The 21,559-nt window shown below is 51.0% G+C and overlaps 1 protein-coding gene across 1 annotated transcript in view; it reads left to right on the plus strand.

Moving 5' to 3' along the window:
• The window catches only part of SHISAL1 (shisa like 1), a 44,047-nt gene extending 40,212 nt beyond the window's left edge, over positions 1-3,835 (plus strand). The window contains exon 4 of the mRNA XM_034987330.1: positions 3,379-3,835. Within this exon, the coding sequence (XP_034843221.1) occupies position 3,379 (1 nt within the window). The 3' untranslated portion in view covers positions 3,380-3,835. The remainder of the gene's footprint in view (positions 1-3,378) is intronic.
• Positions 3,836-21,559: the final 17,724 nt, after the last annotated feature.

A 21,559-nucleotide genomic window follows, 5' to 3' on the forward strand; every position in this document is an offset into this window, starting at 1 on the left:
CCGAAGGCAGTCGCTTAACCAAGTGAGCCACCCAGACGCCCTATTTTAGAGTTTTTAAATGTCTTGGTGGTAGAGTTTTGTTTTGTGGTTTTCCTTATAAATATTTTCAAATTCTAGTGTATTGAGATCAGAGAATGTTATCTGATTTTTAAATTTTGGAATTTACTTTCTTTGTGGCCTGATAGTCACTTTCTGTGTGTTCTTTTTCAAGAACATTCGAATAGAAGGTAGATTCTGTTTAATGCACAAACACATGCACACACACACGCATACACACATGCACACACATACATACACACACATACATGCACACATGCACACACATACATGCACGCATACATACACTATGTTATTAATTAGGTATTTGGCCTCCTATCTTTTTATTTATGCTTTTGTCAACTTAATCTGTAATGTAGAGGCTATGTTATTTGGTGCATAGACATTCATTATTTTGAGATCCTCGTGGTGACTCTCAGCCTGATCTCTGCACAGATCCTTTCTTTTTCTCATTCAGTATTTCTTGCCCCGACTTCAGCTTTATCTAATATTCAGATCAAGAACCCTGGTTTCTCTTGGTTTGCATTTGTTTGTTATGTTTCTGCCCATCCTTTTATTTTTTTTTAATTGTATTAAAACACATAATATAAAATTTACCACCGTAACCATTTGAAGTGTAGGGGTCAGTGGTACTAAGTACATTGACGTTGTTGAACAACCATCCCCCGGGGCATTCTCATCATCCGTCCATCCTTTTATGTGAAACCTGTGTGATTCATTCTACCTTCAGTAGATCTTGTTTGTAATCTGGTCTGAGTGTCTTTTTTTTTTTTTTTTTTTAAGCCAGTGTGTATGGCTCATTAACATTTACTTACATGGCAGATACATTTGGTGTTACTTTTGTCATGGTTTGTGATATGCTTTCTGCTTTTGTAGCTTTTGTGGGGGTTGTCAATTTCCACCATATGGTCTCTGTTTTCTTTGTTTTATTTTTTGTGTATATGTCTTCTGACAATTTGCAAAGCTGTGTTTCTGATCCTGTGGTTATCTTTATAATTCTACTGTGATATGATACCCTTAATTCTCTATTGCTTTAGACGGTGTTTATTTTCTCCCCACATATGAAGAATGTCCAAATTAGAATATTTCTGTTTTTCTTCCCCTTCTCTCCCTTCCATCAAATGACTTTAGTTGATTATATTTTATGATATTTTCCCTGTTTACTGTTGTGCCTCTAATTTTACTTAAACCTCTGAACAACTCTTGAGACGCCTAAATATAAGTGATGAAGACATAATTTACATAAATTACCTCCCCACTTCTCACCTCTACCCTCCCATCTATTGTTATTTACCCCAGTTCTCTGTTTTCTCTTTCATTCTTGCCTATAATAGTCCCAATTCTTGGATTTGTTTCAGATGGTCCTACAGTTCAACAGAGTCTCTCTGTTGGTGACGTCACCACACTCACCCCATTTGGCCTTGGTTATCCCAAGTGTGTCCCCTAGTAATTTATATAAGAAAGACTCACGTGAACTATATTTCAAAAATAGATTCAAAATGTGTTTCTGTTGATGTTAAAGTTGAAAGATGGTCCATCTGGGTTTTAACTTCTTGCTTCGTTCATTCATTCAACAAATATTTATGAAGCTGTGTTCCTGATCCTGGCTATGTTACTGTTCCAGACCCTGGCAATACAGATATAAACATGACACACAGACACTTTGGCCCTCTTGTAGTTTACTTTCTAGGTGGGGGGAGACAAACAATAAATTAGACCAGTAAGTAAAATCTGTGGTGTGCTGAATAGAGATGGATGCTATGGAGAAAGATAAAGCAGGTGGTGGGGGGATCATTGGACCTGGCTTTGTTCTGGGAAGCAGCAGAGAAGGCTCTCTGGAATCCAACCCTGAGCCCATGCACACATTCCTGCTGATGTAGAGCAGGGAGGCTGGCTCTGCTTCTTGGACTCTCACCTGCTCTGGAAAGATGCGCTGTGCTGGCTTTGTCAGAGCCCCTCCCTCAACTCCCCCCTGCCCCCCGCCCCCTCTTAACTTGCAATGAAGCTTGGTCGAAGATGGTTTATCAGTTAAGAGCTATAATCAGATGCAAGTAGCAGAAGTCCAGCTGCACTGATATGGAGGGGAGAAGTCAGGGGCCACCACCAGAACCAGGTTTCTCCCTGCTTTCCACTTCACCTACATTAGTGCGTGTCCCTTCTTCTCATGCTCTTATCTGGATTCATATCCCCTTCCCAGGGGACTTCCACTTACACAGGACTGGGTCGTGGGATCACCCCATCTGCAAGGAAGTCTGGAAAGGTAAGTATTTGTGACTGAGCAGTTGCCCTTATAATTGGATATAGGATAAGGGATTCACAGTGCCATCTGGACTCTGCTAGTCAAAGCTGTAAGTGCCCCATGGGCCAGTGTTTACCGTCCTGACCCTGCCCATTGGTGTCCTGGCCCATCCCTGTGCCAGGAGCACCCTGGTTTCCTCTCCATAGCTTTGTAGGATACGGTCACATCCAGTGATGTGATTCCAAGACTCACAGTGGTTTTTATTACAATTATGAATGGTATCTGTATCTGTTCTTAATATTTTCTAGGTTTTTTAAAGATTTTATTTATTTATTTGAGAGAGAGAGAGAGCATGAGCGGGGGTGGGGGGTGAGGGGCAGAGGGAAAGGGACAAGCAGACTCCCTGCTGAACTCAGAGCTGTAGCGGGGCTCAATCCCAGGACCATGAGATCATGACCTGAGCTGAAGTCAGACACTTGACTGAGCCACCCAGGTGCCCCAATATTTTCTAGTTTTTTTATAGCAAGTGTGACCATATAGTTTATCATCCAAATCAAAACACTTACTAACATGAAAGGGGAATGATATTAAAAATTATGTCAGAACAACAGGTGTTAACTGGGATGACCCAAACTAAGACACATAATCACTCTGGTAACTGTTGAGACAGATGAACATTGTTGGTTTTATAAGTAAATCTGCTTATCTCTTGGATTGAAGATCGTATCTCTGTATCTGCACTCTGTTCTAATAATTAGCCTGTTGATTCTCTTGGATTTTCTGTGCACATTATCTGCCATTAATTGTGATTCAGTTTCTTCTATTCCACTCCTAAGATGCTATGCTTTTTTTTCTTGTCTTATTACGTGGGCCATGAGTGCTGGTTCTGAATGGAGCCACAGTGGCGGCAGGCTTGCTTATCTGGCTTCCAGTCTTAAAGTCAAATATTTCTCAGTATTCCAGAAGTCATGCACTCAGAGAAAACCTGGCTTCTCTGGGCACCGAGGCCCAAGAGAAATGTCCTCAGTGAGTCCCCACAGAGGAGACACCGTGTGATATTTTGTTTCCTTCTGCTTCTCCAGAAAGCCCTTTTGCCGTGCCTCAGGATGGGGGAGGTGAGACCTGAAGCACCTGGCACAGCCTCCAAGAAGAACAACTTCCACAGAGACCCCAGGGAGAGCCGAGGTGGCTGCGGCGGTGGCAGAGGAGGAAATGCCACCTGTACCCACAACCCCCTTCCATGGACTTCTAAGATTAGGAGCAAACTCAGGGGTGGGGGCCAGGGATCTTAAGGGAGGGGGTCTTGAGCCACCCGTCTGCAAGCAATAGTCCCATTCTGGGCTGGTGGCTTCTGAAAGGTGATGCCATTGTGGACTCAGGATGACCAGCACAAAACTGCTCCGGCGAATTCAAGCCACAGGGATTAGGCCTGTGTATTGTATCTGTGGGCCCCTTGCCTCCAGTCCCTCCAGTTGTGGCCTGTGGGCCTATTTGTGTCAGAATACTGAATGTGAGTGTGTGTGTGTGTGGGTGTGGGTGTGTGTGGGGGGGGGGGGGGTGTGTGATTTGGGTGTTCTTTTTGTGTGTTTGTTTGGTTGGTTTCTATTGGAGTCCCCCCGAGTCCTCTAATGGGCACAGGTCACCAGTGGCAGGGGCCCTGGTCAGCGTCCCCGTTCAAACTTCTGGCTGTGGCTGGCAGCCGTGAACCCACTAGAGTCAGCGAGCACAAGGCATGGCCCAGCTGTGTCTGAGGGCCCTGGGGATTTGAAGATGCTAGTGAGGGTTGGTTCTTATGGAATTTGTTCCTATAACAATGTAATGATAGGGGATGATGCGTCTTGGGCCATCCACAGAACAGGCGCTGGGCTGCGTGTCTTCATGCACTCTCCCTCTCACTGGGAGAGGGGTGTGGTGAGCCCCCTGCGGAAATGGCTCTGAGCAGGGAAGTTGCCCAGGGTCACACAGCCAGGAGGAGACCAGCCCCTCTGTTTGATCTTAGGGGTGTAGGAACCCAAAGTCCACACTCCCCATCCCAGGGGACCCCCCAGCACAATCCCTGGAACATCTCCCCACTGGCTTCTCAGTGGACTGACTGTTGCCCCAAGTTCTCCACCATCACTGCCCTGAAACCTTCATCCACACAACACATTCTGGTTAAGCACCTGCTGTGTGTCAAACCCCAGCCTGGGCAGTGATAAGGACTGGCCATGAGTCAGGCAGGCCTGGTCCCTGCCCTGGAGGGGGGGCACCATCTGGTGGGATAGACAGACACACAGATCTGTGCTAAACATGGTGATGAGGACTGTGGAAGCTCCAAGGGAAGTTTCCAGAAACCATTCCACTTTAGACTTCTACATAAACCCGGATGCCTATAACATCTGTCCCCAGAGCTCCCCCCACCCACCCACCCTGCTGGCCCAAGGTGCACACACGGAAGGGCATTGCCTGGGAAAGGATCACATAAATCCCCAAGGACCACACTGCCAGTGTAGACACACTCATTCCACCGGTGTTAGTGATAACCAGATCTCCCCCAGCTCTTAGCGTGGCGGACCCTGCTCAGCAAACTGGTGTCCGTCGGATGGCGTATCCTCACTTAGCTAGACCTAGTGCTCTTGCACACACACTGTCTGCCCTCCAGACACAGCAGGGAGTGGGCAGGCCCCAGCTCCTGGTGCTGGCTGGCTAGGTGGGGAGAGAGAACAGGGGAGAAGTGAATCGTGAATAAGGACGGGGAGTGCTGGGCCGAGAATTCAGTCAGAACAATCTGTTAGTGAGGGGCTTGTCGATGTTGGGTGGTCTGGGAATGCCTTTCTGAGCAGGTGATGTTTAAGCCCAGGGCTGAATGATAAGCAGGAGCCATGGGCGTTAAACACAGGGGGAGAGCATCCAGCACAAAGACCCTCAGGCAATAGCATGCTTGATGGTTTCAAAGAACCAAAGAAATGCAGGATGGCTGGCACGCAGAGGGAGGGCAGGAGGGGTTGAGGGCGAGGAGTCCAGGCTCTGTAAGACCTCACAGACACAACAGCCTGTCCTTTGATAGCGCATTTTCCAGACAAACCTGGCTCTCCATCCCTCAACAGCTCCATAAGGAAAGGACTCTCCTCATTTCGTGGACTAGGAACCTGAGACTCAGATGGGTCCAGTGACCCGCCCCAGTTCACCAGGCAGGCTGTGGCAGACCAGACCCATGGTTTCCATGCATCTCCCCAGACAGGGGTGCCCAAGCGTATGGCTTGGCAGAGGCAACGTGAGAAAACTTTACTTGGGGTCTTGAGTACGGACGGGCATGTCTTCCTTTCCCTGGACGCTGTGGGGAGCCCTGGAGAGGGACTCAGCCACCCTCCGGCCCAGGGGGATAAACCCTCACCTGCATCCAATGTGCAGAGGCTCGGGAATCAGGGGAACCTGAAGTCTGGGGGGGACACAAGACCCGGATTGTGACATCAGCTCTGCACTAAGAGCGATGTGCCTTCGCCGCCCTCAGTTTCCCCCTCGGTAAGAGGAAGGAGTCAGACCAGGTATTAGGGGGCTGGCATCTCTGGCTTCCTGTGGTCCAGGGTGACGCTCACGCAGCTGATCCCACAGGGGGTGCTTCCTCTGGCGGGAAGGAGCTGGTTGCCTTGCCTCCCTGGCCGGACTGCCTGAGCCGGAGGCTCACTTCGACCAGCCAGGGCCAGGACCCACCTGATCCGCAGCCTCGAGAATTACAACTTGCAGGCCTCTGGCCCCTGCCAGCAATCTTCTCGGGAGTGACTGATAACCCTGTGGGGCTTGGGACAGAATATTATGTCGGAATGGAGGCTTCCCACGTGTAGCTCAGAAGACAACACAGACGTAGCCGGCCAGGCGGGGCAGAGTATGCGGAGGGCAGGGGCCCTTCCTCGCTCCCCTCCGAGCCTGTTTGCCACCTGTCGGGGGGGCAGGGGACTGTGGGAAGGAGGGAACAATGGTCACTGGCTCTCTCAGTGGCTGAGGCGTGAGACGGGGCGCCGGGTGTGAGCGCCCCGAGTGGAGGGCGGCTGCAGGGAAGGCACGTGTGCGCAGGGCCTCCCTCCCAATGTCCAGGGCTCCTCAAAACCCCGCAGGAGCCCGGCTCGCCCCAGCAAAATCCTGTCCCCTCCCTACTGTGGCAGGCCACCGTGCCAATCGGTAGAGTGTCCCTGAGAATAAGACACAGGGTAGTGACAAGTTCAAGTAGAGATTTCCAGAGTTAGTGTTTTTAGTGACTCCCAAACCTGGTTTTTCAAGCTGCCTATGTTTACTTTCTACTGCGAGCTTCTGGCTATCACCACGTAATTTGTAACAATAACAATAATCATCGTACAAAAAGAAAAATAAAAAGCAGAGAAAGAAGAAGACAACGTACCTTACTGAGGAGTTTGTACCTGACGCCGGTCTGTGTCCTGACTCCCGTTTGTAAGGACCTCTTCCTATTGGGAACGGTGCGTCACGGACGAGCAGCCTACGCTTTCCCTCTCACCTGTGCATGGAGTGATCCGTGTGTTTTGGAACCGATTCAGAACGAATAGTGGTAGCGTTCTCAGGCCCTCTGCCCTCACCTTTACCTCTGAAGTCGCCCCGAGCCTCAGTCAGGAGCAGCCTCCTCCTGTAGACGGGCCCGGAGCTGCCAGGGGCCAGGGAGCCGTCTGACGCTGACCAGGACCAGTATGAAACAGGCCTTAATTGAAAACACACGCACGTGCACCCCCGCACGCACAGGGACAAGCACGCACACACACACACGTAGACGCGTGCACACACGCAGGTGGATCCAGGCCCTCTTGCGGTCTCGGATGCTTTAGAAAAATAGGCGGGCCGCTAGCGAGGGCAGGTGGTCCTTCCCTTCATCGTCAGACCATTCAGGCAAACGTGGCCCCGAGGCTGGAAAGAAGGGCTTGGGGGGTGGGGGGGATCAGGGACAACGTGGTGAGGAGTGGGGCCGAGAGACGCTTCCCAGCTCACCATCAAATCCAAAGCTCTCTCTAGATCATTTCAGTCACAGCGAGACTGTGGGTGTGGCCATGCCTGGCACCGTCTCCCACGCAGACCCCCAGACCCTCGCTGCACCAGGTCGGGATCCTGACCCTCAGCCGTCCCTCCAGCCCAGGCCCCGTCCGCCAGCCCAGCTGACATCCTGTCCACCGTGTCCCCTAGAGTCTCGTCGATCCCTCAACAACCCAAATTCACGTGACAGCCCCCAGGGGAGTTATTGGGGGCATTTCTTGTCAGTGTCGAGGGGCAGCCATGTCATCACTATGCCCCCCCACCCCCGTCGTCTGCTACGGGACCCTGAGGTCGGAATGATAGAAGTGACTTTCAGGAATTCTTGACATTGCCGCTTACCTGGTGAGTATCAGATGGTGTCTGCCCGGTCCCCACAAACCATCTGTAAGGTCAGAGGGGCAGCCAGCCCCCCAGTGAGTGGTGACACCATGCTCAGTGCCACCTGGAACCGCAGAGCCGTCACCAGATCAGGCTGGGGAGATGCCCTTTACGCCCCAGAGCACAAAGACCACCCACCGGCTGCGTGACTAACACCCCACGCGGTCCCAGCCTGCCTTGCAGTAACACAGCCCCAGATGGCCGTCAAGGGAACGGATACGACCTTGGGGTCTGTGGCCTGAAAAACAGATGTTGAAGTTGAGAATTCAGGTGAGAGAGATAGAAGATCCTAGAAAATCCATTCGCTCACGCATGCATTCCTTCATCTGTTCAACAAATATTTATCCAGCTCTGAACCCAGCGCGCATCTGGGAGCAGTTCCTGCCGAACACAGAGATGACAGGGAACATGCGTGTGTCCATGGGAGAGGCCGGGGTCCCCTGAGAAGTGACTAGTTGTGCCGAAAAGTTAGGAACGCCCAGATCCACAAAGCAAATAGGCAACACCTACCTATCCCCTCCATGAGAGTGACCTTGGAGGTGGCATTTTCCCCACCCCTCACGTTCCAGGACCCTGCCAGATAGTTGGTGCTAGAGAGATGCCTGGTGAGTGAGCCACTTGGACCCTTAGTCACACAAAAACTCCTGTCTTTGCATCAAAACCCTGATATGTTTGCCCTTGACAGGGTGACATTCAGGGCTGCGGCAGGGCCCACCCCCCAGAGGCACCATTCACAACGCTGTCACCAAAATGGTCATGGGTTCCCAGGAACAGCATTTCTATGGACCGCTTTAGGAACAGCAGCCCCCAGGTTTGTGCAGTGAGGTGCCCTGTGAATTGCCCTACACCACACTCCAAAATACGCAGGAGCCCATGGAAGTCAGATGAGCCTGGGCGGGGGGGTGGTTGCTGGGGCACGTGGCTGCAGATGGCGGCTGTCACTGCCACCAGGGCATCCAGTGGGACCAACTGGTGACCTGAGAGAATGTCTTCTTAGAGCCCCGCCTGGGTTCTCACGTGTGTTCTTTCTGTTTCTCCCCGCTTCTGTATGTTCAAGCTGGTGGGATGCGTCACAATCAGATCGGCAAGCAGTCAGTCTGGGTCGGGTGCAATAACTAAGTGGGACGCCGAGGGGGAGGGGCTCAGTCGCCTAAACAAGGCAGGACCCCCACCCCAGGCAGGTGCGTCCACACCACGGTCGGCCACGCTAGGGCACACAGGTGAGGGTGGGACAGGGTGGTTCCTCTCTCCTGCACACCCTGACTTCCGTGAGCAGGCACAGGGTCTTGCTGAGAGATGATAACTGGGAAAACCAAAAACCAACAATATTCCTGATAATAATAATGTAATAATAATAATAATGTATTTTACACTGCGCTACGCTGCTTTTGTCTTTATATACAGTAGTTTTTATAAAGATGTCCTTAGGTTTTAATAAAGGAGTGTCATGTCAACTGTTCCAGTGTTAAAACGTGCTTTAACGTTTCCAAATGCACTCGTGGGAACCGGCCTTCGTGATTATTCCATTCTTGGCCCGGGAGGCTGGGAGAGGAGGACCTGAGGTCTCAGCTGAGGACCTGTCTAGGGTGGCACTAGGGGTCCAGCCCCAAGGGCAGATGGAGAGGCCAAACGGGGACCACCTCCCAAGGGGCAAGAGCAGGCGGGAAAGGAGACAGAACCGGGTGGTCCCCCAGGTGGTGGCGGGAGCTGTGAGCACGCGGGTGGGCAAGCGGGCGAGCTGGGAACAGTTGCTGCACATTGTTATCTCCTTGAACCCTGTGCCAGGCTGGTAGGTGGATTCCCATCCCTGGCTCAGAAGGTGGCCCTAGATAACCGAGCACCATCCCGTGGGTTCTCGGAGGACGGCCGGACCCCTGCTCTCCAGGAGGGACAGACACCCGTATTGGGCAAAGGGGGGGGTTGTGCCTCCCATACCTGCCACCCACGGGGGCCACATTGGACCCTCTTTCTGCCCGGGTCTCAGCCCCACAAACAATTTGGCCAGAGCAGTGTCACCCCACGAGGGCTGGCGCTGCATCCAGTTCCGTTCAAAGCTCCAGCCTCAAATACCATTTGGAGCTTTGCCTCCCAACCCCCCAGGCTGGAGTCCCATCCTAGGGCCTAGAGGGCAGAGGCCGGACTCAGTGCACCCTTCCCCTCCCCAGGGCAGCCAGCGTCTGGGCTGGAGCGGGAAGGTGGGGGAAAGGACCAGAAAAGGGGGCAGGGAAGGAGCTAGTTTGATGTCACTGTTTTTGCTGCTGCAGGAAAGTTCTGCGTTCTTGGGGCACATGGAGGTTTCTTTGGAGAGCCGTGTGGGGTCTCCCCATGCCCCTATTCCCAGGCAAGGAGGACCAGGCCAGGATGCAACCATCTGTACACACACACGTACAGACACACGAACATACACACGCAGGTGCACGCACTCATGCACCTCCCCTCCTTGGCTCTGGAGAGGGGATGGGGACAACCTTCCTGAAAGAAGACTGCCCTCCTGGAAAGCTGCCCTCTCTCTCCCACGTGCCCCTTATGCTGTGGGCAGGGTGACCACACAGGAGAAGGGACAGAGGTTGGCTTCAGATCCCTCAGGGCCTCAGGTGCCCAGCCAAATGTCTTGGACTTGATCGAATGGGCCGTGGAGTGCTGTGGGCAGGCTTGGGACAAAGGAGGGATGTCATCAGTTCCCCAGACTAGGAATTAAAAAGAAGGCACCACTACACATCCAAAAGAACAAAAAAGATAAGAGGAAAATTCATATCCAAAACACCTGAACATTGAAAAGAAACAGGTAAGTTTCTTTAAAACATTACAAGTTCCCGAAACTGATACTAGAAAATGAAAATCTAAAGAGCCCTATAATTATTAAATAAATTGAATCCATAAGCAAGTTATTCCCACTAAGAAAACTCCAGGACCTGCAAATTCAATGAAACCTGTAAGGAAGAAATCAAGCCAATCTTAAGCAAGCTCTTCTGGAGAACAGGAGGGAAAAATAAGATAAACATACAAGAGCATAAAATGGCCTCAACTCATTTTTTTGAGGCCAGAAGAACGCTGATACCAAAACCTGGCAGAGCAAGCCTCAGTCATCACACAGATGCAAAAATCCCAATCAAAATAGAGCACATGGTGGAATTCAGCACAACCTAATCCGGTGTATCCCAGAAATGTCAGGTTGGTGATCCCATAGCATCAGCATCTTAAAGAGAAACATGTATGATCACTTCAATAGGCTCAGAAAAAAAATAATAAAGTCAACACCCGTTCATGTTTAAAAATGCTGGAGCACAAGGGGACATTCTTAAACCAGATAGCCAATACCCATGAAAAACATATAGAAAACCCCTTATGGATCTTGATACTTGAAATCTTGAAAACTTTCCTTTCAGATCAGGAATGAGCCCCTGACACCTGTTCTCACCGCTTCTGTCCAACGTTGTAGAATTCCCAGCAGCACTGTGAAACAGAGACAAGGAATCAAAGGTGTAAGGATTAAAACAGAAGAAATTAAAATGCAACCTTTGAAGATGATATGATTGTATAGGTGAGAAATCCAAAATAATCTAATTTAAATTAAACCCAGCAGCTAAGCATTATATATATGTCATTCAAACAAAATCTGATGTGGGTTGCTGAGAACTCTCTATTATACACCATTCAGGAGCCTAGGCACCCTCTGACCTGTTCACCATTGTCTCACTCCGAGGCCTCCAGGGTCACCATGGTGAGGAAGGACAGAGCATGAGGGTCGCTTGTCAGCTCTTCAACACTTTGGGCTGGAGGTAAGAAGTGTTACTTCTGCTCACATTTCATTGGTTGGAACCAGTCACACAGCCCCACCTAACTGCCAGGGAGCTAGGAAGAGTTGTCCTCCTGTGGTCCCCAAATATTCAAGTCACGCTTTGTCCCACATGTAGGACACACTCACACCGTCTCGAGAGAGTCAACCCAACTGCCATGCTCACTGAATCCAGCTTGAAATCTCGGCTCTTGGAGCAAGTGACCTGCATGGAGCTCTTCAGAGGGTCTGTGCCCACCTCCTCTTGCTCTGGACACCTTTAAACTGAAAGACATTCCCTGCCTCCAATACTGACCCCATATTCAATGATGGAGCAGGGTGGTGACAAGTACAATGAACACTTCCACGTGGAGAAAATGGAGACAGGTGGCCATCTCTGCTGTGTAGAATCCCCACACCGTGCTGGGCAGACCTACCTGGGGCCAAGACCCCTACCCTGGGGTGGCCAAGCTTTCTTGATTAGGCTCCTTCTGAAAAGGTACCTTGATGGTCATTCTCCCTGGCCCTTGACTATGTCCTGCCATCAGGCTCCTTGGCCACAGCTGAAATGGACATTTGGGAATATGCCCTTTGGGGGCTGTGGAATCTCAGCTGCTGTCTGCCCACAGAAGACTGGGGACCCAGTGAAGAGTCAACAGTCGAGTATTTTAGCCCAAGCTTTGGGTTCCTCTCCAATACGGTTTCCTCAAAAATGTGGTAAACATCGATATATTTGTTTCCAGTGAGTTCCATGTTCTATCCTTCAAGGCAAAAGGTCTTTCTGGGATACAGGTCTCCACTTTGCTTACTTGCCATTTTGTCCCCATGTTTCACTCACAATATAATGGCAGCCACTTGGAGTCTATCTGGACTTTTCTAATCTGCTTTTTGCCCTGAGGTAGTTTGAGCCTTTGTTGTTCAAACGCTCCCTAAATCCCCTTTCAAGTTATTTTTGGCTTCCCAATTTTGCTAGGCCCCAGATTTCTGGAATTTCTCTATTGTCTTTATTTCTGCTCACAAACAGCCACCTCTTTCTTGAGCTCATGTCTTTCTTGCAAAATCTTGTTGAGTGTCGTCAACAGCCAAGACGCACTTCTACTCTCCTGCTCTCTTCCCTCTTGTTTTCATGTTGCAAGTTCAATAGGGTATGGGGTCATGCAGACTGACTTAGGTCAATGTGTCACCATCCACAACCTGACCCCCAACCCCCAGATCCAGTGTTTCCTTGGCACCCGCCACCAGCCGCTAAGCTAATGCCGTATCTTTTAGTTTTTTGATGCCTCAACACCGATGTAAGTCAGGACAGGATAAGGCTACGCGGAGGTCAAAATAAAGGGTTCTCCATCCCTCATGCAAAGATGGTGCAATCAGACTAAGCTACAGGGAAACTCCACTCCACAAAGTAACTCAGGGATCCAACTGCCTCCATCTTGTCTCCACAGTTTTCACTCAGAGCCTCTTGGATCTGAATGCACCAGGAGGGAATAGAGAGAGAAAGAAGCATTCTTAATGACCTCATCTCAGTGTTATGTACTGTCTTCCCAAAGTCCTCTGGATGCAAACATACTATAAAGACACTATGATCAAAGCAATATGCTGCTGGCTTGAGAATAGACAAATAGATTAGAATACAGAAATATAAGGGAGCATATATGATACTTAATATAACGAAAGTAGCGTTTCAATACAGTGAGGAATTATTAACTAATATATAGTTATTATCCTTGTTTGACTAAGCCACAAGTATTTACAAATGATACTGACTGGCTACCCATCCAGGGGAAAAGAAAAGCTGACCCCTATCTTAGCCGTATCTGAAAACCAACTTCCTATTAGAAACTTAAACAACAACAATTCAGCCAGAAATTCTAAAGGGCTATAGGAACATTCTCAATGTAGGAAAATGCCTAACCAGGACCAGACACCCGGTGTAGCTAAAGAAGTGATAAACAAAAAAATTCATTTTTGTATGGCAAAAGGTAACACAAAGTTAAAATGTGAACAAGAGATTTAAACACAAAGAACACATACAAGGCTTACATTTAATTTATAGAGAGCACACACAAATCGAGAGGGAATAAACAACCCAATTTCTATAAAAAGAAAAAGGGACACCAGGAGGCAGTTCACAGAATTAATCCAAATGGCAACAAATGTCCGAAAAGACTTTCAAACACGCAGACATGGGGCAGGGGAGCAAAGCGAAATAAAGAGTTGCCATTGTATACCCATCAGACTGGCAAAAAATAAATCTGTCAGTTTCTCGTTAGTAGCCACCTGAGAAAAGGGTGCTTTTCATGCACTGATGCTAGAAATGGATCCACACTCGCCTTTGTTGGAAGCAATCTGAAAATATCTATTAAAATTAAAAGCTGTACCGCATTTGACCCAGCATGGATGGAATGGAATTCCAAGTGGGAAAGGGAGCAAAATGATGCTTATCAACAGGGGAAAGGCTCAGTGATGTGCTGCTAACTGATCAACAATTTCATGTCCAGAGGGGGAAAAAAAGCATGTATTTTTTATTTATCATAAAATTAACTAACATAAAGGATGTGTGGCTCAGAGCTTACGAGTGATGATAAAATATTATCCTCCTGGTTATAAATTTTATATAGTCAAATAATTCTCAGAGAGTGCTTCTGTTGATTTTTGCCAAACTCTTATACCTGTAGCCCACGCAGGTGGCCGTGGCGAGCAAGTGTAGATCCAGCATGAACGTTCATGGATAGTTCCGTTTTAGTGCAAGAGGAAGAAGAAAATGAAACCAAGACGTGTTGAGACTTCACTCTTTTGTCCATGGCCTGAATACCCTCTTTGTCCAGTTAAATAAGTTTTCAGGTCCTTGGAGAACGTTCCTCCTTTTTTTTTTTTTTTTTGATTCCCAATATAATAGCTACAAACATCACACCCTTGGACGTTGATTTGCATTATCAACATTAGCGTTTCTTAAGTACTAGACAACCACCAAGACAATAAATCAAGCCCTAATGGGTAATGCATGGCAATTTCCGTGGGGTGTACCCTCTCACCATGGCCACCTGTAAACTAGGTGCATGACGTGTCTGATCATAACTTGGGAAGAGATGCACAAAAGTGTGCCATTATATTGTATCGACAATAGATGTTCATAATCTCGAGCATCAGTTATAGTAAAATAATTAGGAAGCGATTGTTTTAAGTATTTTTTGCCTTTTTAAAAAAAAATTTTTTTTTAAGATTTTATTTATTTGCGAGAGAGAGAATGAGAGACAGAGAGCATGAGAGGGGGGAGGGTCAGAGGGACTCAATCCCGGGACTCCAGGATCATGACCTGAGCTGAAGGCAGTCGCCTAACCAACTGAGCCACCCAGGCGCCCGTTGCCTTTGTTTTTTAATAGAATGTATTTAATATGTAGTTTATGGAATTTAATCTTCTTGCTGACTGCATTGAATAACCGGCTCACAAAATTCCTGAAAAATTAACAATAGACTCTCACGAGCCAGTATATGCTGGCTCCAGCACAGCCCCGGGAATAGCTGGCCAAAACGGAGTGGCCATGCAGTGGAATTTTTAGGCAACTATTTACAGGAACAAATAGAAGTTCTACAGAGGATTTGGAGGGATTTTCACAAAGAATTGCCAAATAAGAAAAGCAAAATACAGACAAGAGAGAATAATATCGATCCCATTTTTGCAGCACAATGACCGCCCCCAGCAAAAGCTGCGTACATGTGTGTGTACACATTAATTAGTGGTTGCACCAGCATTCCGAAGAATAAGGCGACATGGTTTGAGGACATAGGGTGTGATGTGTGGGAGAGAGGAAAGGGAGCCAAGCAAAATAGGAAAACAGAACAAAAAGACCGCCAATAAAACAAATTGCACATATGTTAACACATTCTGGCATTTATGCATAATATATGCATGTATGTGTTCATGTCATTAAAGTACATCCTTTTTTTAAAAAAAGACTTTATTTATTTATTTGAGAGAGAAAGAGCAAGAGAGCACAGGCATGCGGAGGGGCAGAGGGAGAGGGAGAAGCAGAATTCCTGCGGAGCAGGGAGCCAGCTGAATGCGGGGCTTCATCCCAGGACCCTGGGATCATGACCTGAGCTGAAAGCAGATGCTTTACCGACTGAGCCCCCCAGGCGCCCCTCATTAAAGCACATTTTAAACCAGGTCCTCCGTTGGACGATTAGGTTATCCATTGTTGCGTAACAACCTCCCCACAAAAAACATAGTAGCTTAAAATGCCAACAACCATTTACTGTGACAATTCTGTGGGCTCAGAGTGTGGGTTTTCTGGGGCACTGGGAAGGCTGGGGAGGTTGGCAGGAGCTCCCCACGAGGCTGGCCACAAGCTGTCTGCACATGGTCATCTCCACGTGGCTGCTTGGGCTTCCTTACGGCATGGTGACTAGGTGCGGGGGAGTGAGTGGGGGGCGCTGGAGGAGGGCCAGGAAAATGACACGGGGTCATTTTCAACTTGCAAGGATTTTGACTTGCATTTCAAGTGAAAAGTGGGAGATTTTGCAAGGTTTTGAACAGAGGAGTGACAAATTCTGGCTCCCTGTTTGGGTTATTTTAAAGATTTTATTCATTCATTCATTCATTCATTCATTCATTTTAAGCAACCTCTACAGCTTGAACTCATGACCCTAAGACCAAGAGTCGCACACTCAACCGACTGAGCCAGCCAGGCGCCCCTGGCTTCCTGTTCTGAGTCCGGTGCTAAGGACGGACTGCAGGACACGACGATAAAGGTGGCTTGTACCAGGGGGGAAGCAGCGAGCGTGGTGGAGAGCGGTCAGGTCCTGGATGTGCTTCGAAGGCAGACAAGATGATTTCCTGCAGATTGCGTGTGGGGTGTGAGACAGGCACCATGGGTGAGCACAAGGTACTTGCCCTGAGTCACTGAAAGGCGGCAAGGCTGGGAGACCGGGAGTTCAGCGCTGGGTGTGTTGAGCTTGAGAAGAGGTGGTTCACATCCCAGAGAAATGTCACGGAGGCAGCTGGAAACCTGGCTGGAGGTCAGGACAGAGGCCCAGGCTGGAGGATAATGTGGGAGTCATTGGCATCTGGATGGTGTTTAAATCCACTCAGCAGGATCACTAAGAGAGCCTGTGGCTAATGAAGGGAGGCACAGTCGGAGGACTGAGTCCCGGGACACTGCACCGTGCTCAAGGTCAAGCACAAGGAAGCACTGGCAAGGGGGAGTGAGTGTGCGGGGTCCTGAAACCAGGTGAGGAGAGGGCAGCCAGGAGGAGAGAGGGACCCATCCGCAGAGTCGGATGCTGCTGGTAGGCGGGGAGCCCAGGTTTGACAGTGGGGTGGGGGCCCCTGCTGAGTTCATTCAGAGCCGTTTCAGGGAATCCGTGGGGTCAAGGGCCTGCTTGGAGGGCTTTGGGAGATTCGAGAAGGATGGGGAGGGGTTTTGCTCTTTCAGGGAGCTCTGCTATCAAGAGAGGGAAGAAGACTGCCGTGGAAGGCAGAAGCGGGGCCGAAGTCCTGTTGAGAACGGGAAAAAGATCTGGATGCTTTCTTTCTGAGCTGTGCTGAGCCGGCATCCTCACTCCACCTGCCCTCGTTCTTACCTGCCCACCAGCCACTCCCAGAGGGGGAGCCCCTGAACCACACAGAGGCTTGGCACTCCAGTGGGGGGAGCTTGCCTGGGACAGCACGCTCCCCGGATCGCTGTCGGATCCCCCACCTTCCCATTAATGGCCTCAGAAAATACCCAGAGCGGCTGGCAAATGTTCGAGCCAAACTCCGTTGCGGGAGGCAGCAAGACGTGACGGGGACTGGGAATCTGCAGCATATGAGCCGGGGAGGCAGGGCCAGACGGGCTCTCGTTAGAAATGTCTATTTGTGGCTCCCCAGCCTAATTTCTGAGTATGATAATGAATAAATATTGGTCTTTCCTTCTGCAGCTTTTTTCCATTTGGGTGGTTCAATCAGATAGATACTGCCACCTCTTGTTTTCTAGAACGGTGGAGAGGTTGGGGCCCAGGAAGGGAGAGGGTGTTACCCAGCATGGCGCAGGAAAGTGGTCACAGACAGGGAGGGGAGCATGGGAAGGTCAGAGCCCTTCAGAGGGCATCTGGGGCTGCCCTCAGCTTCCGCTTACCTCCTGCTTTCATCCCTCCGACATACCCTGACAAGGGCTCATCCTACTACTGCTTGGATACCACCAACCACGGGGAGCTCACTATCACAAGCAGTCCATTTCATTGTTAGATGTTTCAAAAATGCTAGAAAGCTCTTTCACTTGAAAAACAGTGTTGACCCCTGCTCTGGACACAGGATGCAGTGAATAAGACCTCCAGGGTCCCTGCCCGCAGTGGACAAACAGGAACCCACACAGACAGCAGAAGGAGAGGAGGGAGGAGATACCTAGTGCAGAGGCGCGAGGGCGGGGTGAGACAGTGACAGGTCAGGTCACAGGGGTGACCAGGAGCTGTGACAGCTTCATGAGCACTGGGTCAAAGGGAGCCGTACGTGTGAATATCAGAGGACAGTGTTCTGGACAGAGGATGTAGTATGGGGGGACCCAACTGGCCTCTGAGGATGGGGACCCCCACCTGATGTGGGTGGCCATCTTCAATGCCCTTGCTGGGGTCAGGTCGGTCCCAGGAGCAGAAATGGGACAGGGGCCACGGGACAGTTAGCAGCAAGGCACTGCACTTCCTCTCTGAGCCTAGAGGGGCGGTGTGAGTGTGTGTTACCCACCCGCAGTGCCCTTCCCCTCCCAGTCCCCACCCCCTCCATCCCCACCCCCAGCCCCTCTAGGTCTCTGCAGCCTTCTCCCTGAGTGGAACCCGCCCCCACCCCCTACCCCTGGAAACCCTCCTTCCTGGCAGCCTTGGGGGTCCCGGCTTAGGCTTACTGACTCTGCAGGAGCCCCTCCCGCGTCAAGCTGGGCTCCAGCTTCCTCACCCCCCGGCCCAGCCCTCCCCCCGGGGCCCTCACGACTGCTCCCTGCTGCAGGTCAGCCCCATACAGGCTCCTGTCCCTGCTCTGGTGCGCTGAAGAGAGTCCCCAAAAAGATATGTCTGCGTCCTCACCCCCAGGACCTGTGAATGTGACCTTATTTGGATAGAGGGTCTTTCACAGATATAATTAAAATGAGGTCACCCTAGATTTAGGCCGGGCCCTATGTCCAATGACTGGCATCCTTCTAAGAGAAAGAAGAGGGATATTTGAGACACGGACACAGAAGAGACTCACAGGGGACGCCCTGTGAGAAGGAGAGCGGAGGGGCGCGGCCACAAGCCAGGGACACCACGGGAACCACCAGAAGTCCACAGAAAGCCTGGGACGGATTCTCCCTCAGAGCCTCCAGAAGGAGCCAACCCTGCCCACATCCTGCTCTAGGATCTGGTCTGCAGACGGAGACAATACATTTCCATTGTACTGAGCCACCCCGTGGGTGGTGATTTGGTACAACAGCCCCAGGGAGCTCCAGGAAGATTGCCGGCCTCTCAGGTGCAGAGCCAGACCACTAGCAGAATGAGTGGCTAGGGGACCGACCGGCCCAGGGCAACATTGGGCAGCCCTCACCCTGGGCCTCCTCTTCCTCTCAACAACACGGGGTCAAGTGACTCTGAGCGGCTGGTTCCAACCCCCAGTCCCAGCCCTGGGCCACCCCAGGGCTCTCAGACTTGGGTCTCCTGGCTCTGTCAGGGCTGTGTGGCCTGGAGCATGTTATCAACCTCTCTGGGCTCTTGCCAAATGAGTGTGTGAGAACTCCCACTGAAGGCTATCGTGAGGATCCGAAGTATTCGCAAGCCACACAGTTAGGAGCAGGCACTTAGTAGGCGCCCAGGGAGTGGCTGCTGAGCACAAACCCCTCCATGTGCCTTCAGGCTCCGCAGCAAGTGACCAAATGAACATGTGCTGATCGGAGGGTATTTCTGCCCAAAGCCGATGTTTCTTATATGGAATTTTATTCTTACCAATAGTGGCAGCTTGTAAAATGCGTAGCTAAGTGTATTTAAAGGCTTTTACACTTGTGTAAGGGTTTCTCTGAAAACTCATTTACAAATGGAGTGGGGGCAGGCGTCCTTTGTCCAACCACATGCCTCCAGGCCCTGTCCCCAGGGTGCAGCCCCAGACCCCGGCCCCCCGTGCCTGTCACGGCCCGGCTCTCTGTCTGGGCCAGCGCCCAACCCTCTTCCCCCCGGCTCCCGCTGGATGAGCCAACTTGGCCCAGAAGAAGCTGTGCTGTTGAGGAAAGCCACCTTTAAAATCTTCTCTGTCTTCACCCAAGACAGGACCTGGGTTGTCCACCATCAGAAAACAGCCTGACACGGCCGAGCCGCCCATGGGGCCTGTCTGAGGCGCCTTCCCCTGCTGGGTCACTGGCTCGGTTCATCTCAGGCCAGAGCCTATCTCCAGCCCCATTTGCTCTCTGTGTCCCCCGGGGAGGTCTCGGCTCTGTCTCGCCTGAGCAGCTGAGAAACACCTGCCCCTTGCATCTCAAGCTCAGCAGGGCCGAGTCCACAGCAGCTTGTGACCGCATCAGCTGCAGAGCCCGGTGGACCCCTGCCGCAGGACTTCCCGTCTGGGTCACCAAAGGCCACCAGCTTCCTCTGGGGACATTCAGAGCCCGGCTCTCCTGCTGTGAGAAGCCCAAGGCGTGCCCAGCAGCCACACACAGTACTCAAGTGCCGGTCAGCCAGCCGGGCCCAGCATGGAACCAGACAGGCCCGTGGGACACCTTGGACCACCCCAGCCTCTCCGGCCTTCCTCCCTGAGGCCCCCACACTGCAGAGCTGAGCTGCCCACCCCCGCCCCCCGCACCTGCAGAGGCCAGGAGCATGATGCTGATGGCCCCCTCTAGCTGTTGTGTTGACAAGCAGGTAAGCGCGGGGGCGGGGCGGGGGGGTGGCGGTGGTTACCAGATAGCCACAGAAACTGGCAGGGAAGAAGTGTTATCAAGAGACTCCACCCTCCACCTAAAAGGAGGCACTATGACTTAGCTCCAGTCCCTCCCCCAAGGTCAAGGCAGATAAAGGGCAGAGCCAGATTCGCACCGAAGAAGTCCTGCCTATGAAGCCCCGCCCTCCCCTGGTGCCTAGTCCTATGTTGCAAGAGGGCAGTTCGATGGTTGAGTCAAGGGGCTGGATTAGATGTGTAGGACCCCCAGGCTGTGGGATGGCAGGGAGGGAGGTCTGAGCAGAAGAAGGAGAAGGCAGAGTGGGACTTGAGGGGCTCCCCGCAGAAGAAGTTGCAAAGCGTTCCAGCCCTGGGGTAACGAGGCTCAGTGTTTCTGGAGCGACCCCATTCCAGCAGCACCCAGTCCAGGAGTTTCGGGGCCCAAACATCTACAGTTCCGTCGGGGGACGGGGGTGGGGGAGGGGAGGCAGGAGCACTTTAACAAAAGGAACATGAAAGTAGTTTCTGCTTGCAGACTGTACTGAGATATAGGCCCCTCCCAGCACCTTGGAAGGGGCCCAGGGAAGGGACGGACCCTGAGGCTCCTGCCTGCCCTCCCTCCCAGGAAATCCACGCTTCCTTTTTAAAAGGCCGCCCCTTGTTTCAGAAACCATCCCTGTGTCAGCCAGGATTCATCACTGCACTGTCTAGGGCGCCTGGGTGGCTCAGTTGGTTGAGCGACTGCCTTCGGCTCAGGTCATGATCCTGGAGTCCTGGGATCGAGTCCCGCATAGGGCTCCCTGCTCAGCAGGGAGTCTGCTTCTCCCTCTGACCCTCCTCCCTCTCATGCTCTCTGTCTCTCATTCTCTCTCTCTCAAATAAATAAATAAAATCTTAAAAAAAAAAAAAAAAAAAAAAAGTTTAACATCACTGCACTGTCTAAACCGCATCACAGACCGCACGTACCCCCAAATCCCACCGGTGCCTTGCTGCTCCCCACAACACTGGGTCTGGGGCAACATGGCCACTTAACAGTGCATGAGATGGGCTAGAAGGGGCCCTTCTAAGAGTCCAGAACAGGGAGGGGATCCCACTGGACTCCCGAGGTCAAGCACCCTGGGCCTAAAGTGGGGAGACTAAGGGGGAAAGGTCTTGTCCCCCAGATCTCGGACCCTGAGGTTAAGGGCTAGTCTGTCCGCTTTGGTGTTCCTCGACCTTGGGCCTCATGGGTTTGTTG

The sequence above is a fragment of the Mirounga leonina genome, unplaced genomic scaffold (genome assembly GCF_011800145.1).
Source record: "Mirounga leonina isolate KUSES-001 unplaced genomic scaffold, KU_Mleo_1.0 Mir_418, whole genome shotgun sequence".
NCBI classification, from domain to species: domain Eukaryota; kingdom Metazoa; phylum Chordata; class Mammalia; order Carnivora; family Phocidae; genus Mirounga; species Mirounga leonina.